Source organism: Colletotrichum orchidophilum, assembly GCF_001831195.1.
Source record: "Colletotrichum orchidophilum strain IMI 309357 chromosome Unknown Scaffold_136.1, whole genome shotgun sequence".
Taxonomy (NCBI): domain Eukaryota; kingdom Fungi; phylum Ascomycota; class Sordariomycetes; order Glomerellales; family Glomerellaceae; genus Colletotrichum; species Colletotrichum orchidophilum.
In genome coordinates, this window is record NW_019173092.1 from 1,362 (window position 1) to 20,290 (window position 18,929).

Consider the following 18,929-nt stretch of genomic DNA (forward strand, 5'->3'; position numbering starts at 1 on the left):
TCCAGGCTCATCCCATCCAGACTACCTAGCCAGCTAGCCAGGACCCAAATTTAACGTCACCTACCGTATACTACGTGCTGCGTGCGGATACCCGTCAGCAAGATCGGACTTGTCGAGGTTTTAATTATTTGTAAACATGCTGTGATCACTTGCGCAATGAGTTCATTACGATTAGAGTTGTTGGCGCAAGAAGGTATTGCCATAATCATACGGATAATGGAAAGGTGGAAAGGAGATTTGCAGCCGTGGGCAAAACGAAACCTCAGGCGAGCAAAAGTTGTGCCATCTACCCGTACCTTGCTAAGGTAAGCCCCTGGTGTAAGGATCACGTAAGTCGGCCAGCCGGCCAGCCGCACTGTGCCGATGCCATTCTAGACCCCCGATGCCAGAGACTCTATCCCCCCGGCACAGGTCATTTGCGCCTCCTGGCCCGGGCAATCAATCCCAGAAACCGCCAGCCAGGAATCTCTACGGTCTGTGTGTGTGCATCTCTCTTCTTCATACGGATACGTATTCGCCTCCCTGGGGAATCCGGCGAGAGGGAACGCAATCTCTCAGTCATCTGCCATTCTCCGCCGCTGGAATTGAAATTCTACCAGAGCCACGAGACCCTCACGGCACTCTCAGAGTCAGAGCGACAGAGCGACAGAGCGACAGAGTGACAGAATGACAGAGACAAGAGGGGTGGCGCATGCCTCTTCCTTTTCGTATCTGCGCGCTGAGACTGCGCATGCGCCCGTCTCCCGCATATCCGGACACCATTTTGGAAACTCTGCTTTCTTTTTATGCAACCTCGTTTGCAGACCGTTTTGTCTCTCCATCTGACCATTCGCATGACACCGGCGGCTGGCTTGTTTCTGTTCTCGCCTTCACACTCGCAGCAGTGGCAGCCAGGCTTGCTGTCTCTCAATTCACAAGTCTCCTACGAAGTCTCCTACGAACTGGGGGCTGCGAGTCAACTGGATCTCTTCACCGCCCGTCGGTCCAATGACGGCGCTTCGTTTCTCCTGGGATCTCGCATGATGGTCATGTACTGTGTATCCGTAAGGTAGTTAAGGTGCCCCAGCTCCTGGTCGGCCCCATATCCGATGATTTCCCACGTCTCCAGCCAATTACGCGCACACTCCGAACTACGAGGGCATCCGCTCGAGGGCTTGTCTGCCGACTATCAATCTCACTTGGGGTCCATGGGACAGAGCGGCTACACCGAACTGATGTTCATCCATTCCACTGGGCCACTGGGCTCATTGAAACCTCCCCTATTTTCCCCTTGTAGCCTTCTAGAAGGCTCATAATCTCATCTCTTGTCGCTTTCTCCTCTACAGCTTGACTTTGGATCTGCAGGGGCCCCCGAGTTCCACATCGTTCTTTACTCATAATTTCCGAAGAAATCTAGCGGCCGAGTATCAATGAAACAAAACACTGACAAGGCAGCAGCAGAAGCAGCAGCAGCAGGAGCAGCAGCAGCAGCAACCTGGCAAGCTTAGGAAGGATTGGAGGAAAGCGGAACGCACGGCCTACGCGATCTAGTCAGTGCCCGACGACCTTTGAAGTATCCCGGCCTGTTTCAAGTGAAGCACTACACACACAAACGCCCTCACGCCGACCCATTACAGAGCATCTTCTTAGGCCCCTTATACTCGCGTCACACTGTTTTCTGCATCCCGGGCATCCCTTGGTCTTCATCATCTGCACAAATCCGCTCTGTGTTCCCCTACAGAAATCTGTTACTGGCTCCTCCCCCTAATCTGCCTGCCACTGCATGGTTCTACCATAAGGTACCCCGTCACTTCAATATCTAATACATCGGCCCCATCATCTGCCGGCCGCCACTCATTCTCACAGCCCGCTTCCGCACGTCCCCCGGTCCATGACTGGCCCCTCCCACGTCGCCGGGATCATGTATCATACCGGCACCTCTGACCATCCGCAGCCAGCGCAACGCCAGCCGCTCCTGCGGAGGACCCGGTTTGTCTGCGTCTCTGACACCCACAACACCACCGTCAAACTGCCAAAGGGCGACGTGCTGATCCACGCGGGAGACCTGACCAACCAGGGCAGCTATTCCGAGGTACGTGCCCCGTTCGTGCTCTCTCTGGTTCGGAGAAAGAAGAGGGAGGTTCCTAGTTGTCGATTCAGGTCATTACCTGTTTGGGAGCCATGTGGGAGGCCTTCCGCAGAGACATGAGCTCCTGTCTCAGTCACTAGGTGTATCGTGGCGAATTTGTAAACAAAACATGGACTCGCCGAGTGGCGTCTGCTTGCTTGTTGATGGTCTTGGAATGTGTAACTGACGACATCATCAGTTGTCTCGGGCTGTCCAATGGCTTGAGAAGGCCGACTTTGAAACCAAAATTGTCGTCGCAGGTGCGGATTGTGTTCGTTTCCTCTGCTTTTTTACTCACCTTTTGTAGAGTACATGTTCATCCCTTCATGTCGGACACTGATTGAACCCGCACAGGGAACCATGACTTGACTCTGGATCCTGACTTCTACGCCCAACACGGAAGTCACTTCCACAACCAAACACCACAATCACCCCAAGACTGCAAAAGGCTCCTCACCAACTCGCCATCAATAACCTATCTCACTCACGAAACAGCAACGGTCCGTCTCTCCTCGCCCTCGGGACCACACACCTCCTTCACCGTCTTCGGATCCCCTTACTCACCGCGCAACGGCCTCTGGGCATTCGGCTATGACGCTCCGCAGCACGGCAGCGTCGGCGCCGTCGTGACAAATGACCTCCCCGCGCTCTGGGACGACATTCCGCTTGAAGTAGATGTCGTGGTGACGCACACACCGCCGCACACCCACTGCGACGAGTCCCGCGCCCGGCGCGCCGCCGGGTGCGAAGCCCTGAGGCGCGCTCTTTGGCGGGTTCGACCACGCCTCGCCGTCTGCGGACATGTCCATGAGGGCCGCGGCGTCGAGCGGGTGCGCTGGGACCTTGGGTGCGGCGGTTCGGCCTTCAGGGAGGACGGCGTGGAGCGCTGGAGCGACCCGGGGCAGGGAAACAAGCAGTCTCTTGTGAACTTGTCGGTCAAGGGGGGTAATCCTCTGCGCAACGACGGGTCACATCCAGAGAATGGTTCATCCGACAGGGTTGTAGGAAATACACCATCCGGTCCCTCCGCCTCCGCCTCCGCCTCCGGAGAAACGATGTCGTTGGAGACCGCCGCAAAACCGGGGCTCGGCACCCGCGGCCTCGGCGGAGATCCAACGTCAGCCCGCACCGACGCCGCCGCACTCGCAGGGCGCCTGGGCCGACGCGAGACGTGTGTCGTCAACTGCGCCGTCATGGCCAAGAGTTACCCCCACGTCGGCGGCAAAACGGTCAACAAACCCATCGTCGTGGACCTGGATCTGCCCGTGTGGGAGTGGACTCGCGACGGCATGCCGCGGGTCGCGTATGTGGAGTGAAGTAGTTTCCAACGGGGTGGCTAGGCAGGTAGACGCCTTGCTTGCTTGGGGGCTTTACATGTAGCAAGAAAACAGTGATGTGCACTGGCGACGAGGCAGACCAGACATTCAGGCAAGTGAACTTGGTTTGCTGTCGACGAGGCAACCGCATGGTGTTGCTTTTCGGTGAAGGTATGCGTTCCCGTTTGACCCAGTTTCAGGGAGCATGCGCCATCTGCTGCTAGAAGGCAGGTCGTTCGAGGCAGCAGGCATCCAGACTTGATCGGGCCATTCTATGTCTGCCTCCCCGCGGCATCTGCTCTAACGCGCAAATATTCGGTAACGTCGATACTCATCATTCGTGGCATAATGGGGCTTTGCGACGGCTCTTCAACTTGCATCAATTCAGCGTTCTTCGCCCGGCTAAGGTTCGAATATGACGAGGCTCCGATCGAGCTCTGCTACATGCTACTCTATACTGTTGAAAAGAGAGTGCCTGGGCACGCACTCTCCCCCCCCCCCCCCCCCCCACCCCCCCCCACCAACACCAACCCGGCGTGGACAAACAGAGACAGAGATAGTGACCATCAGCCGGGGACGAGGGAGACTGCGGCCCACCCGCATCCAGCGAGCCGCCCCCCGCCCACCCCCCCCCCCCCCCCCCATCTGAGCCCTTAACAAACATCCATGGAGGGTGGAAAAAGAAGATGAGAATGAGGCTCTGGAAGCTGGGAAGGGAGGTGACGTCCAATCACTGAGGTCAAGGCAAACTTCCACATCAATCCTTCAAACGAGTATGGTTTGCAATGGCCACTTGCCCCCATGGGAACGCTTGCGTCCTGTTTCGGAATGCTTGGTCTTCGCAGAGGATGTGGTTTTTCGTCAAAGCCGTCCAAGTCTTTACGATGATACTCGTCACTCTGTATCTACTGCCACCACACCAAGAGACGATGATGAGGAGGGCTTTGCAGGGTATAATACAGTCGTAGTTAGGGGATGGGGGGGGCAAGGCGAGTATGCAAAAATACGGCAAAAGCAAAGAGCCTCACGCTCCGAAGCCATTTACTCCGTTAGCACTTCAAATTCGCAACATGTGCCCATGTGAATACACACTCACTCATACTGCCAATACACCTCTCAGAGACAAGAGGCCTGCCTTATCACGCCCGCCGCCCTTGCAGCCTCGCCGTTAATGTTTGACTACCCATCCATCCCCCGAGAGCCACCCCATCTCTCACATGCCAAGATACGCATGAACCGTAGCCACAGGAAACGAGAAAAAGTGCCTTCACACGGGAACATCCACCGACCAGACCGAGCCTGCTTCCCAAGATCGACTTCATTTCTACCTACTCCATCCGTTTCCCCAGCCGCCTCGTAGCCTACCTACTTCTTGCCCACGTCCCCACCCCCCCTGAACAGTCACAAGCCTCGCCTGCGGCATACCCAAACCACAACTCGTCGTACCTCTCCATCCTCAGAACTATCAACACCAACCAAGAAGAAAAAGCCCAAGTAAGAGCCGCACTTTTTCAGCAAAGCCTCGCCTACAACCCAGCAGCACCATACGCAAGCCCCCCCCCCACCTCTACGCCTCGAATCGACATTCAAGGCCGTCGATCCAGCAAAGTTCACTGCCAGAGACATGTGAAAATGGCAATCGACAGCAATCTAAAACAGAAAAGGCAGCCTCACAAGAAGGTAGCCTCGCGTCGACGGTAGAACAGGTCTTCACCCATCCGACGCACCTATCTATGAACTTTTGCACATTGCTTCACGCGCTGACAATCAGGCACCAAAAATACCACGCCCATCTCCCCGCCTAATCCTCAGCCCCCAAATACAGACAAGCATACAAGCCTCTCCTCAACGAGGCGGGATTCCAAAAGGGTGGGTTGGGCCGGGATCAAGTCTGACCCCGCCTCAGCACCATTCCTGCACATTGCTGTCCCCCCCGGTTCCCCCGGCAGATACAGACACGACCGCAAGGCTGCATCAACATCTGCATCTTTGACGAGGGCGATATCCCATTCCCCGTGTATTTTCATCCGACAAACCTCTTCGCCATGATCTTTCTCTTCCTCTTGAGAAGGACCACAAGACTAGGTATACCACCTAATCCGTTCCAACAGGCACACTCGCACCAAGCACCTCGGCCAGTCCGATCAAGAGCATCAAATACGGCCCAATGACCTGACCCAAAATAACCACCCCGGGACCCCTCTTCGCTGATGTAAGAAAAACCTACTTGCGTAACCAATCCATTCCATCTCCCCCCACGACACAACCCTCGAAATCTCCCTGTAGACAATCGCCTCCCCGAGCTGATGTAAGACGGCCCCAGCCTTGCCCCCGATAGAAAAGGCAAGCAAGACAAGCAGATATCCTCCCTCCCATCCTCCCATTCGCACAAGACCGTACCAGATATCGGGGTCTTCGAGATAGATCCCAAGCAACCAAAGTCTCCCTCAGCTTACTTACCCAATTCGACATACCGACCTACACCTAACTAACCCCAGGCCTCATCCAATCCCGACGCCATCCGCTCTGTTGCCCGCCAATCGATACATGCAATTGCCAATTTAGCTCTCCCATTGGGTTAGGAATCGACAATCATGTCTGGGTGCCTCACACACAAGACCACAGTGGATGTCACCAAAAAAAAAAGAAAGAGAGGCATTCTGAAGAGGACAATGAGGGGCGGAATGGGGAAGGGGCCTGGCTGCCTGGCCGCCCGCGCCCCAGACCTACATATCGATTCTGTACTCTGCGGCGCGGGTACACCTCCTTTCGCCTCGTGCTTCTTGCTTCGTGCTTTCGTGCTCCATCTTCCCTTCCTTCCACCTGCCTCTCCGCCCTACGCGCTACGTCGTGTGCTTACACGTTGCAACGGGTACCGTCCTTATCAGATTAGGCTTGTGCAGTAGGTGGTCACCAAGACGGTCTCCGCGACCAGGGCCCCTCGTGTCACCACACTCACGCACACACATCAGCGGCCGCGAAGGAGTGACAGACCCCTGACGGCCGCCAATACCATCGACCGTCGTCAAACCCAAGAGGTAGGAAGAATATGAAATGCCCCGGGACTTTGTGCATTCTCACCTGATGGGCCGCCCCGTCTGGCCATCTACCCGGCTCAGGATGCCTGATACCGCATGTCCATCCCGTGCCGTCAACCAATGGCCCGAATCCAGAGACTGCGGCGTGCCAAATTTCCCAGGCACGCATGCCGTTTATTTTCTCCTGCAAGACTTCCCTTTGGAGGAAAACCTCGCGTCGTTGGGATAGGATCAGAGCTCAACTATACCCCCGGGCATAGATCAGCATACACTTGTACGGATGCTACGTTAAAAAAAGGCCCCTCGGATATGCCTTCTCTGTATTGTCAGCCATACAGCACGCGGTGAGAAGCCGGTTGGCTGGGAGTATGCAACCGCCGCGTTTGGATAGGAGGAGGGGGCAAGTCCTCCAAGTCTTTGGTCAATTTTGCTCGCGAGGCACTTCGTCCATCATCCATCCCGAGACCCATTGGAGGGAGATGCATGCGCGCGGTATGGAAGCAGGCTATAAGGCAGCAATAAGAAAGAATAAGGTAGGCATTCCGGTCTCTCAGTCCGGGCAGACGGGCTCGCGTGCGGGAATGGACATGCTGATCCAGAGAGGGAGTGAAGACGTGCAGCTCGGCGCTTGTCAAGCACCCAATAAACGCAGCGGTGGGGACTTCTCCCAAACAACAGGCGCTCACGCACTCTGAAAAGGAGGGGAAGGGGCGTGAGGGTTGGGGGTTGGGGGTTGGGGGTTGGAATGGGCGGGAGAATGTGAGCCCAGAATCAGATGCGGCGGCTGTGCGGAAGTGGGATGGGATGGGATGATGTGTGATGTGATGGGATCGGAATCGCGGGGTTCGATTCGCTCAGTGGGGGTTGCTCGCGCCTGAGACCCTCAATTCCCCTCTCTCAACTCTTTTACGTCCCTTCGAGATGGGTCACCTGGAAAGATGATGGTGTTGCCATCGAGATTTCGAATTGATGAAGTCTGGATGCGTCTGTGAAACTCTGTCACAGCGAGTCACAGCGAGAGAGGCTTGCAACTCTCAAGTTGCCGAAAATTTCCCCAATTGAACAGCCCTAGGCTAGGATGGAAGCTGTAGCGAAGAAACAGAGAGCTACCCCAGTCAGCGTCGATGAGAAGCACTTCACCGCCACCAAAGGCAGCGATGTCCCAGCAAAAAAAGGACCTTAAGTATGGCCCAGGCTTCGTGAGGACCGCAGACTAGCTGGCTAGCGATAGACCGGCTTCAGTCCATGCAGTACCTGTGCCCTATGCCCGACGAAAATGCCTCTTTTCTCGACGCCTTTTCCTTGGACGATCGCCAGCTGGGCTTTGCAAGATGCAGCACCCTTATCCACCGAAGAGGATGCTTGTGGCTAGCAAAGTCGTTGACTGCATTAAAGTTCCTGGATTCTGCTACCAAAAGATGGGATGGCATCCCTTGCCTTGAGGGTGGTAACCGGCGGTTGGCATTGGAGACGTGGATGGGAATCTGTTGGCGCGGTATCCGCTTTGTCCATGGTCAGAAACGAGAAAATTCCCTCCCTCCAACTGACCCGGCAGTCACTTTGCGAATCTTATCGTTGATAGGCTATCGGCCGGGTCCCTGGAGTAAGGTGTCACCGGCACGCAGAGCGTTTGCTGGGAGCTCCCGGTTGTCGTGGCGCAAGTTGAGCGGTTTTCTCCTGAAGATTTTCACGGGAGCGTTGGAGGGCTTTCCCTGGAGAGTTTCGGCAATGGCGAAGCGGACGGGTTTGTCTCTGCTCAGAGCTGTGGTGACCCAGCGCAGACACGCATCGGTATCGCCCATAGCTCGAAGCTGTTGGCCGCTCACTTCTCAGTCTCACCTCACTCACTCAGCGACAGTCTGACTGACTGCTCATGGTAGCTCCAAAGGCGAACAGGCTGCTGCATGCCTGACGGCCGATGTCTGCCCCGCACCAATCCGATCGAGCTGCAACCCATACCGAGGAGGGTTGAAAGCGTTGTGATCGACCAAAGGCTGAGGGCAGCTTTTGGTGCTGCCATGCTGGAGACGGGGACTGACTGCTCAACAAGAGGATAGTCATGCCGAAGCCTTGCAAGCAAATGCCTGAGCACAGTGAGCAGAAGCTGTTAAACTTGGCCGGATATCCACACCAATGCGGCACCAGCCAGCTGATCATCCGCGATGGAGAAGACGGACCTGGGCCCGCTCGCGCACGAGACAGGACGAGACGGGACGATTCGATTCCTCTCGAACCATTGGCCCAGACGGCGCTGACCGCTAAAACGTGAAACCCCTTCACCACCGGCTGGCTGTCGAGGACCAGTGATAGACAGTAAAAGCCAAGCTTGGGTGATGATACTGAGGGGTAAGAACTATGAAGCCACTCAGTCCCCCTTGTGCTTGGGACATCACTGCAGTTCCCGAATAACAAGGCCGAAGAGTTGCTCGAGATACTCGTCCGTCGAAAGTCATGCCTCCACCCAGGATATCTCGACCAACATGATTCGAGCACCGCATCTCTCTCAATGCGGCATCTGCTCCAGGAAAATCTCCTGCCGACGGGTTCCTACTCGTCGCGACTTAGCTGCAGCTAAGCCTCTGTCTGACTGGTCGAGAAGGCGTTCCATTTTTCGTCTGATTTTGTTGTCGCGGGAGACTTTTCCTGTCTTCTTCTTCGTGGGTTTCCTAGACCAATGACGGGCGGATCCGGACCCCCTCCTCGTGTAGTAGAAGCGCAAGCAGAAGGTGTATTTCACGTGGAAGAAGACAAAAAATTGCGAGCTGACTTTTTGCACATGTAGTCGCCCTTGCCACCCACACCCGCAAGGTGTCCAGAAGGGGGCCAGGGGAACGCCTCTGTCACTAGAGTTCGTACCTGCTTCCGATCTTCCTGATGGTCACCAACACGCGACCTCGCGGAGCAACGATGATCTCATCACGAGTAGGAAAGGCGTGGGATGCGACGTCGCTGAGTAGGGAAGATGGCATGTTAAGACACATGTCCTGAGAGTCGAATGGTTTTGGAAAGTCGTGTGGTTTGTGATATTGTGTGATGGGGGATGCAGCGAGCCCGAGTGGGAACTGTGGGTGGTGTTATGCACACACTTTGCGGTGGTCACCGTTATTGGTCGACTGCGACCCTGAAAGCCCGCCGGCCTCTGTCTCTGTCGTAGACATTGGATGACACGACGAGCTAGAGGGCGAATTCGGAGACATTGCAGATATGGATATGCCGGCCTTGGGTAGCGGGCAAAGCACCCAGCGACTGCAACGACCCCACAGTCGGTGCCAAAACTCTGGCGGCCTCCATTGGCCATGGACGAATATTATGCTCAAACTGCGAGTAAGTCGCCAGGTTGTGAGCTTCCATCGTTGCCGAAAGATGCAGGGCAGAAGTAATGCGTATACGACTATGGATGCGCCTGCAAACGACGCATGTTTGAATAATGACCGACGAAAGCCTGTGAAAGGACTTTCCGAGGCAAGTCTTTGAGACAGAGCCGACGCCAGATGCGAGTGGGTGTGTAAGTCTGTCTCCCCAAACGTGACAGATCCTTCGTAGGGCTATGGTTGACGATGTTCAAGCTAGTTGCGATCTTCCTGTTCTCCAGGATGACGTTGCTCCATGTCGATGGGAGCCAGAGAGCTGATGGCTGAACAAGTCTGCTGTCGTCCCGTCTCGCGTGCCACTTTCTAGGCCTGCAGCTAGAAGACGAAGCGGGCACGGTGGAATGGCTGTCGTTGGTTAGCCGTCGGGGTCGCGAGACGACCAACGACCATGTGGCGCCGTATGTTCTGTGGTTTGCGGCCTGTCTCTGTCTTTGCGCGTTCCCGGCGGAAAGCTAGAATAATAGCTGATGGGCACAGGCAAAAGTTGGCTAGCCTCGTATGGCATATCGATCCGGGGTACGGCGCACCCATGACTTTGCTGGCGACGTCTCTTTGGCTGCGGACGGGTAGGTCTGATATCATGGCCAGGCCAGGCCAGGCCACAAAAACTGTTAGTGTTGATCTGTGCTACTTGGTCGCCATCATCGTCGTATCGCCGTTGGGCTCAAAGACGTGGTATTTTCTTCCGTTCCTGGGCTTCCATAGGGTTGGGCATCGAATTGAACGAGTGTCATGAGAAAATCGATGGGAAAACGGGTTGGGTTGGAGAGACCTAGCGGAGGGAGGGGTGGTTGGGCTAGCGGGAAGACGGTTCGCTCCTGGTCTGACGGTGACAGCTCCCGTCAACTTTGCTACGCTTGTTCTGCTCCCTGGAGTCCCTGCTAGGAAGGTCCTCGCCTCGTAGGCCTTGGGCATCTCCTGAAGGCACCCACTTGTCTTAGGTAAGCATACGATGTACTCCCGTACCTTCCTTCGAGGTACCCAGCACAGGGGAAAGGGGTCAGAGTCGCGAGTCGACCGACAGGAGAAGGCACGGCACCGGAGGACGGGGCTCCACTGCCCGAATGGCCCGCTTTTATCGCAAACGGTGGTCAAACGAGGTTTTTGTTCACCGCCAGATGGCCCCGGACAATGGCCGCGGTGCTTGTCATCAAGATCAAGCCGAATGGGAGGTGCCGACGGAGTCAACCAGAGGTCTGAAGCCTTGCTAGGTCTGGGCATTACCTCAGCAACGTCTGACAGATGCGTTTGAAATCATGATGTCCATGATGCCAAATATGGCTCAGGTGGCTCTATCAGCCTCCAATCGATAGAGCACCCAGAAACCCGCCGAGGAGGAACAGTTACAGAGGGTCAGACAATGGTTTGATGCAACGCAGCTTGTGGTTCCCAAGTACTCCGGCTTGGAGGTTCGCGTTCGCCGAGCAGACCAGATAGCACTGCCTGCAGTTCACAGAACGATGGATTACACTATCAGCCAAGGTCCCTTTAGACTCGGGCAGATGATTGCTTAGTGTGTGCGCTACCTTAAAGAGCCGTTTTGTTAAGCACCAACGGCAGCCCCGAATTGCTAATTGAGTTGTCAGGCTTTGTGCGCTATCCTCGGGAATCGGGACGTTTTGGCGTTCCCCTCAACCAAATGGAAGGTTGCTGCTTGGAAACGGACGAACGTTTCAAAGGCGCTGCGAGCTGCAGCGTTGGAGGCTGAACGAATACCAACCTTAGGTACCAGGTGCCACCTTGTGTTCGCAGGCTGCGCTGTCGCCACTGGAGGGAGGAGCAGACGAACGGCGCGACAAACGGTGACTGTGAGGAAGCTAAGGTTCGATGTACCTACTCTTGTCGACGGTACGTGGCAGTCGCCCCCCGACCCCTCACGACGCAAAGTACCCACGACTTTACGTACGAGCCACCGCCGGCTTCCAATTGTCCACTGCCACATCCTTCCTCCTCCGCTGTTGCTTTGCAGTTGCGGTGCTTTCCTCCCTGGTGCTGGTGCTGCTGTTTCCGCTGTTGGTGTTGCCGCTGCCCAATCGACGAGGCGAACAAGCGTTGACGGTGCCACGCCATGCTATCCCTAACTGACCACTTCCCATCCAACGGGATCCCCAGCTTCTCGCCGGTAACCACAGCATTACACTCGGCTTTCATGATATCAGCGAATAACAGACGAAGAACGCGGCAAATAGCGAAACCCGCACTCCCATTTTTGCCCCCCCGAAAAGGAAGAGATTTCTTCTCGTCGTCGAGAAGTTCCCCGCTGTCTCCGAGAGGCGCTGAGGGCTGGAATAAGTCAGGTTGATTCATCCATCATCATCTTTGCCCCATACTCCAGTTCCTCCAGTCGAGACGCAGCATGGAAGTTGTCGTCGGCAGCTTCGTCTACGTCGCGCGATGGCCCCCTCGGATCTTGGAAGGTATCCTGGCACGATACAGCACTTGGCGGACTGAAGTTGTATCCTTTACACCGCAAGTAGCAAGGCGAGGTACATACCGTACATTGTCGCTTCCATCCTTTGGGTTCGATCTTGCCCCCAACCACCCCACTGCTCTCCTTCACCGTATCCATGGCCGCCGCGAGCGATCGACTTTTACGGCGGGAGCCCATGTGCCGTCCCTGTCGCTCATCGCCTGAAGGGTTCGGTTTATAGCCGACCTCTTTCAGTGCCCTTGTCTGCCAGCTAAACATGTCCCCACGACAACGCGAGACGTCTGTCAGTAAAAGGCACAAAAGAAACTGAGGCGGCCCCAGAAGCGACCGATACGGGCAGGTCCCAGGGGTCCCGCATACGTCAGGCGTTGCGTATCATGGCTCAGCTCTGCCGGGGGGTTCAGCCTTTTGCTGTCCAATCCGCCCGCGGCCGCCTACCACCGCTGCAGCAAGCCACCGCAAGCTGCTGTACTCTGCCCGTTTGGGCGATGGACGACGCGGGTCGGACAGAGAGGGAAGCAGGGCCTGTCCGCGGCCGAGGAAACAGAGAGAAGGGTACAGACAAGACACCGGTCGACGCCAGTCTCAAGACAGGCAGGGCGGGACGGACTTTGAGCGGCGGGTTGCGCAGAGGACGAAGAGACCGATGACAAGCCGGGTACAACGGTGCTCCGACTGACAGACTCGGACTTTACCTCTCTGTGCGCTTGTCCGTCCGGGGATAAGGATAGGCGGTTGAACAGAACAGACGCAAGCTGCGGTCCGTGGAAACGCAAAAAGACGGACGATGTCTGGGGTTTGACGACAACTCTGTCCAAGGACAGAGTTGTCGCACCGACGGCGGGCAAGCAATTAAGTCGCGGTGGTCGTCCATTCCCAAGAAGCCTTACCCGCTAGGCACGCCGCACATCACACCCACTCCAGCCCCTCCAAAAATCCAGTCCCCCCCTCCACAAGACCAAGACGTGGGATCCCTTCTCAACCAGGGGACAGTGGAGCATCATCAGCCAAGGCCAGAACCGTCTCACCTGGCTACAAGCCCCATTCGCTCGCCCCCGTTTGTGCTGTACCGCATGCAAAGACGTATCAGTATCTGTTTATACCGTCTGGGTGCAACGGCCCTGGCACTCTGCTCACCGGTGGCTGACCACACTTCTTGAAGAGGAAAGAATGGCTGGTTGATAGTCTCAAAGCAGTCAGTCGCCCATCCATCATTTTGAAAGTGACTCGTCAGCCCAAGTGGTGACGGAAGAGCCAAAAGGGCGTCTGGGTGTGGAGGTTGGGTGAGAGGAAGGGGGCCGGCGACCTTGCCCAGACGTGTACCTTCCGTTCAGATTCTCACGCTGCATCTGGTGCATCTTGTGCATCTGGACAGGCCAAGACAGAGAGGAGGGAGGTTCCCTGGAGCTCCGTTTCGTCAGATTGAAACGGAGAGCCACCAGACTGAGGCTGACCCGCAGGTCGGTTTGCGCTAGTCGCTGTCAGCCGGTTTTGACTGGTCAACGCTCCGCTTCAGATCGTGCCCTTTTCGTCCAATCAGTAATGGCCCAGACCCAGCCATCGGCCTCCGTCCTGTCCAGTCATCGTCTGCTCTCCCCCTCCTTTTCGTCAGGAAGCCCGTGACCTCATCGTCAATCAAGTGCAACTGCGAATTGGTCGCACCAAATACTTGGCTACCTTAGCCCCCGTGCCCCCGTGCTGTCAATGGAAGTCACGTCTTCCATCCGCCATCCTCGCACCTCTGCAGTACGTACCGTGGATTCCATACTACAATGTAGGTAAGTTCCGACTCGCCGAGAATACCGGAGGTGAGGTGCACGAGCGGACCGGGAAACACACCAGAATCCATCTTCGCAGCTCTCGCCCAGTATGGCCAATTCAAAATCAGAATCAGAATCAGAACCAAAAAAGAAGGGCAAGCAATGGGGCATCTGCCTGGGCGCTGTACACTTTGGGCACCCGATTCCGTCAGAACATCCCTTCCCGTCCTGACCAAGCCGTATCTGTGTCCGTACTGGAGGGTGAGGTAAGGGCACTTTACTCGGTACGTACACGTACAGATACATAGATCATGTACCGAGGTACATGAGGCGAGGTGCCTTACTGTCGACCCCAGGCTCTGCGACCCACCGCCCATGGGCCTGTCTCCACCTTGGCCCACCCACGTCTTCCACGTCCCACGCTTGCACCGGCTCGCTCTCGACTGACAGGACGGAAACGACCTGGTCTGTCCATCCATCGGCCGTCGATGCATCAATCATCCACCCGCGTCAATCCACAATCCACAACCACAACCACAACCCACAAGCCATCCCATCAACCATCCACCATCCACCACCCGCCCACCCATCTGGGGACCCTCTCGCATGGTGCGTAGAAAGTCACTTTTTTCCTTTCCAATCCTCAGTCATTCAGCATCCTAAAGTCTCTCCGCTCTTCCAGTCACCAGTCATCACTCCTCTCGACTCCTAGCAAGCACCCAGCGAGCGAGCACCTGGGAGTGTCAAAGTCACTCCGGTCCGCTGTCCATATCCGCCTCCGTTTCCTCGTCTTCCTAGATCGTCCCGTTATTTGGCACGTTTCCCTCTCCTCCCCTTCTCGTCTTCGCTTGAGCTGCCCGTCCAACGCAACTTGCGAATATCAACCCACGCAGACAACTCCACTTGCGTACTGGACACTGGCTGCGCTGCCGCACCTCGAGGGGAAAGCCCATAGATAGGAGCCACGAACCACGATCGACCGCTGTCCGACCTCTGGCCCTCGCCCTCGCCCTCACCCTCGCCATACGCATCCGGCTGCTTCTCTCGCCCTCTTTTGCCATCCACATCCGCATCTGCATCTGCATCTTTTGCCTCTGCTCTCCTCTGTTTGCCTATCTCCCTCCCTCTCTCTCTCTCTCACTCGGTTCACCCGTTTCCAACTCTTACCACAACATCATCACCTCACCTGAACGATCCTCAACGTTTCGCCTTTACCTTATTCTCCTTTTTACCTCATCCCTCGCAGTACATCATTTTGCGCGACTTCACTTCAGTCTACATACTACCTTGCTACTACTTCTTCTACTACCTTACTTCCTTGACCTTTCCGCTCCCTCTACATTCCATTCCACGGATACCCTCCCACTCCGGATTAACATCCTCGCGCCGGGCTTCGCGTACCCGATTCCACCAAAACACTCCTGCTTTAATTACAACAGCAACCCACCCAGCCACGAGCGCCTAATCACCACCGCCTCAATGCAACAATAGTCTCCTAGTCCGCCCAAAGACCGACGCGACCCGGACCGCAAGCAACGTCTTGCAGTCTGACTACCATCACTCCAGTCCTTGTTTGATCAGTCACTCTCTGACCACCGTCGAACTGGATTCACGAGCCCCCAAAACAAAATCACACCGCCGTCAGACATCTCCATCATGTCCGCGTTGCCACCCGACCCGTACAAGATTTTAGGCGTTTCCAAAGATGCACAAGTCACAGATATTCGAAGTGCTTACCGAAAGCTCGTCCTCAAATGCCACCCCGACAAGGTCCAGGACCCGACGCTCAAGGCCCAAAAGCAAGATGAGTTCCAAAAGGTCCAGCAGGCCTACGAGATTTTGAGCGACGAAAACGAGCGAGGCAAGTACGATGACAACGTCAGACTGGCCGAGCTCCGCAAGGAGATAGGCAAGGGCATGTCCGCCAACACCTCTGCTCCCAGAGCGCCTGCCGCCAGATCCTACGAAGTCCGCACCGCCGAGCCCCGATCGGATACCTACAAGACCACGTACCGTGGATCCCCTGGCGGCAAACCAATGTACTCTACTGGGTACAACTCTCGATCTTGGGACGAAGAAATTCACAGCAGATCAAATTCCATCTTTGACGAACCCCGGGCTCGCCGGGCCGCAAGTTACGAGAAACCGTCCCGCCAAGACGACGAACGAGAGCGGGAGCGGGAGCGGGACCGCAGACGTAGGGAAGAGAGGGACAGAGAACGCGAGGACCTCGCGCGTGCTGCAGACCGCAAAGAAAGGGAGCGCCAAGACAGAGAACGCCAAGAAAGGAAGGCGTACGAAAAGGCCGCCAAGAGGGCTGTCGAGAAGGCCGCGGCGGAGAAGGACGAGCGTCGTCAAGAACGCAAGCGCCTAGAGAAGGCCGAAAAGGAGAGAGAAAAGGACCGCAAACGCGATGCTGAGGAGAAATTGCGGAGACACAAGCCTGCCTACATTGAAGAAGACGAGTCGACCTACTTTGCCAAGTCCGACAAGAAGAAATCAAGTAGCACCAAAGAGAAGGAGAAGGACAAGCGGTCCCGCTCGATCCCGCGTGACGGCGTTCCTCTCCGGGAAGAGCCGCCAGCACCGCCAATGCCCCCTGTCCCGGCTGATGCCAAAGCTTCCAAATACAACGACACCATGCTCTACGCAGCCTCCTACATGGATCAATCACGCAAGGCAGTTCACCCGGGTCTGAGCCGTGCCCAGACGGCGTACGAGGTTCGGTATTCGCCCCCTGCCGCGGTTCCGACGCCGCCAGCCGCGGCTCCTTTTCCTCCTCCTCCCCCTCCTCCTATGCCTACTGTTGAGGAGGATTCTAGTCGCAGATCAAAGTCGAGGCGCTCATCTGAAACCAAGACTCGGGACAAGTCGAGCCACAAGAAATCGTCTCCTACGAAGGAGGCGCCAGTGCCCGTTCCGCCGTCGCCCAATGTTGTCGATGCCTCTCCTAGCACTCGTCACATGGCTCAGTTCGCCTCCGCAACGTCCTCGCCGACCTCCACCTCGCCGCCCAAGCACTTGGGTAGATCGGCCACCTTCAACGATGGGTACAACCGTCCGCCTCCTGGTCCTGTCAGAGCACAAACCTTTTCTCATGTGCCTGCCGAGTCTGCCGACACCCGGGGTCGTGGCCGCTCAAGGCTGCAGCCGCAGATTCTGAGCGAGGACTCTGATTCGGAAGAAGACCGTCATTACCAAAGGAGTCATCGACATAGGACTCAGTCTCCTGAGGCAATGTCGCATGAGATTGGCCAACGAACTCGGTACATGGTTAACGCTGGTAGAACAGTCCCAGTCGCTGCTGAGGCCGCGTACCCTGCCATGTATCGCGGAGACTCTCCCCCAAGGAAGCACAGCAAGCCTACCACCTATTACGATGTCCGCCCTTCAATGCCGTCTCGAGAGGGAAGCTATTCCAGCTCCAGTCCCTTTTTCCCCAAGGTGAAGACGGCGAGATACGATACCGTTCAGTACTCCGACATCCCGCATCGTTCTCGCAATGAGTACACTCAAGCCTACTAGTACGCTTAGCGGCGGAAATATGGCAGGCCTCAACCACGTCTAGGTCTCATAATGGTCATGCCGCCGTCTTCGAGATGAGAGATATGTCGCTCTGCTGGAATGCGTCGATGTTCATCCCCCTTCCGTCGTATTTGGCGCGGCTGATTTCCATTTCCCACTTTTTGTTAGCCTCATGTTTTCATCTCTGGTTCTTTTTCTTTGGTTCGTGCTGGTATGAGGGGGACAATATGAAAGACGCAAAAACATACAGTAACGAGTACCGATCTGTCTTATTTGATATCAATCTGAAAGGGCTGCGATTGACGAGCCCGAAATGGCGCTGGGGGGTATTTGAGGGACTGAGGCCGCTTGACACGGCTATTGATTGGCATTTATGGAGCGAGACGTGCTGGGCGGCGACGGATGCCTGGTCTGATGGGGCCATGGACAAAGTGGCGGTCGGGTGGGGGACCATGGAAGGTTCTCGAGTCGGGTCACGCGCCTAGTGATGAGGCGTTCACGATTAAGAAGCCTAACCGTCTCCCCCTTCCCTATGACCAGACTGAACCCCATGTCTACTCCTGGCAGCCGGCGTCGTCTACGCAACGGGGACATTTGGGACGTCCTGGGTTTCTCACAGAAGTTGTTGTACGCTGGAGTCTGACGATACACACATACATGCATTGGGATGGCGACATATATTTACCTATTTATTGGCTTTTCAGATCTCAAACGAACTCGAGGCATATTTTTCATCACTGTCAAATCGTTTTTAGTCATTCGCTACTGGAGTTCTAAAGCGGAGGGAATATAGCACACTCATTATTTCGAACGAGTTGCAGCAGAAGGGCTCGGAGATTTGGGGAAACATGGAAAGAGGAGGAGATATTATATTATCTTGGCAGGATCTGCCTGTGAGGGAAAGATGATCACCACGAGGGATGTCCTGGGAGGGCGGCTATAGTTGGGTTCTCGTTGAATGGAATGCATTCTTGACACGTTGATCTGGGTGATTCTCGCTTCCGGTGACGTTGATGGTTCGTGGTTTGTGGTCTGATGCGACACGAACAAGGGTGGCAAGTGCGAGTGAATTGAATGCATGTCGAGTTGAGGTCAGCACCCTAGGCCTCGGCGATTGTGGGTTAGTCGAGTACTCCCGACTTCATTGGAGGCTGTTCTTGGGGAAGCCAGGCCAGAAGAAGGGTTTTTCCACATGCTATGCTGAGGCTGTGTTTTTGTATAATCAACCTGGTGACCTTTTTCTTCTTTTTTTTTTTTTTTTGATTCTCGGTGAGGGTGGTGTGTTACACGCTGATCAGACTGTCGGCGGGATGAGAGAAGGCTGTGAGATTAGGCGACGTGGAGTGGTTCACTGTTGTCTGGAAGAAGAAGAGTTCTCGCG

General features: G+C 55.8%; 6 protein-coding genes across 6 annotated transcripts; 3 read left to right on the forward strand and 3 right to left on the reverse strand.

The window, feature by feature from the left end:
• Nucleotides 1-1,870: 1,870 nt before the first annotated feature.
• On the forward strand, nucleotides 1,871-3,423 carry CORC01_11871 (calcineurin-like phosphoesterase; the record flags this gene model as incomplete). Its single annotated transcript, XM_022623493.1, has 3 exons — nucleotides 1,871-2,071; nucleotides 2,307-2,367; nucleotides 2,462-3,423. The coding sequence occupies 3 exons, from the start codon at nucleotides 1,871-1,873 to the stop codon at nucleotides 3,421-3,423; spliced, it is 1,224 nt and encodes a 407-aa protein (XP_022469961.1).
• A 4,621-nt stretch (nucleotides 3,424-8,044) lies between these two features.
• On the reverse strand, nucleotides 8,045-8,481 carry CORC01_11872 (uncharacterized protein; the record flags this gene model as incomplete). The annotated part of the gene is made up of 2 exons (XM_022623494.1): nucleotides 8,045-8,223; nucleotides 8,310-8,481. 2 exons carry the CDS (start codon nucleotides 8,479-8,481, stop codon nucleotides 8,045-8,047), a joined length of 351 nt encoding a protein of 116 aa, XP_022469962.1.
• A 1,978-nt stretch (nucleotides 8,482-10,459) lies between these two features.
• On the reverse strand, nucleotides 10,460-11,053 carry CORC01_11873 (uncharacterized protein; the record flags this gene model as incomplete). Its single annotated transcript, XM_022623495.1, has 1 exon — nucleotides 10,460-11,053. One exon carries the CDS (start codon nucleotides 11,051-11,053, stop codon nucleotides 10,460-10,462), a length of 594 nt encoding a protein of 197 aa, XP_022469963.1.
• A 1,072-nt stretch (nucleotides 11,054-12,125) lies between these two features.
• CORC01_11874 (uncharacterized protein) lies at nucleotides 12,126-12,440 on the reverse strand (the record flags this gene model as incomplete). Its single annotated transcript, XM_022623496.1, has 1 exon — nucleotides 12,126-12,440. One exon carries the CDS (start codon nucleotides 12,438-12,440, stop codon nucleotides 12,126-12,128), a length of 315 nt encoding a protein of 104 aa, XP_022469964.1.
• Nucleotides 12,441-12,640: 200 nt separating this feature from the next.
• On the forward strand, nucleotides 12,641-12,913 carry CORC01_11875 (uncharacterized protein; the record flags this gene model as incomplete). Its single annotated transcript, XM_022623497.1, has 1 exon — nucleotides 12,641-12,913. The coding sequence occupies one exon, from the start codon at nucleotides 12,641-12,643 to the stop codon at nucleotides 12,911-12,913; it is 273 nt and encodes a 90-aa protein (XP_022469965.1).
• Nucleotides 12,914-15,679: 2,766 nt separating this feature from the next.
• Nucleotides 15,680-17,548, forward strand: CORC01_11876 (molecular chaperone DnaJ; the record flags this gene model as incomplete). Its single annotated transcript, XM_022623498.1, has 1 exon — nucleotides 15,680-17,548. One exon carries the CDS (start codon nucleotides 15,680-15,682, stop codon nucleotides 17,546-17,548), a length of 1,869 nt encoding a protein of 622 aa, XP_022469966.1.
• Nucleotides 17,549-18,929: the final 1,381 nt, after the last annotated feature.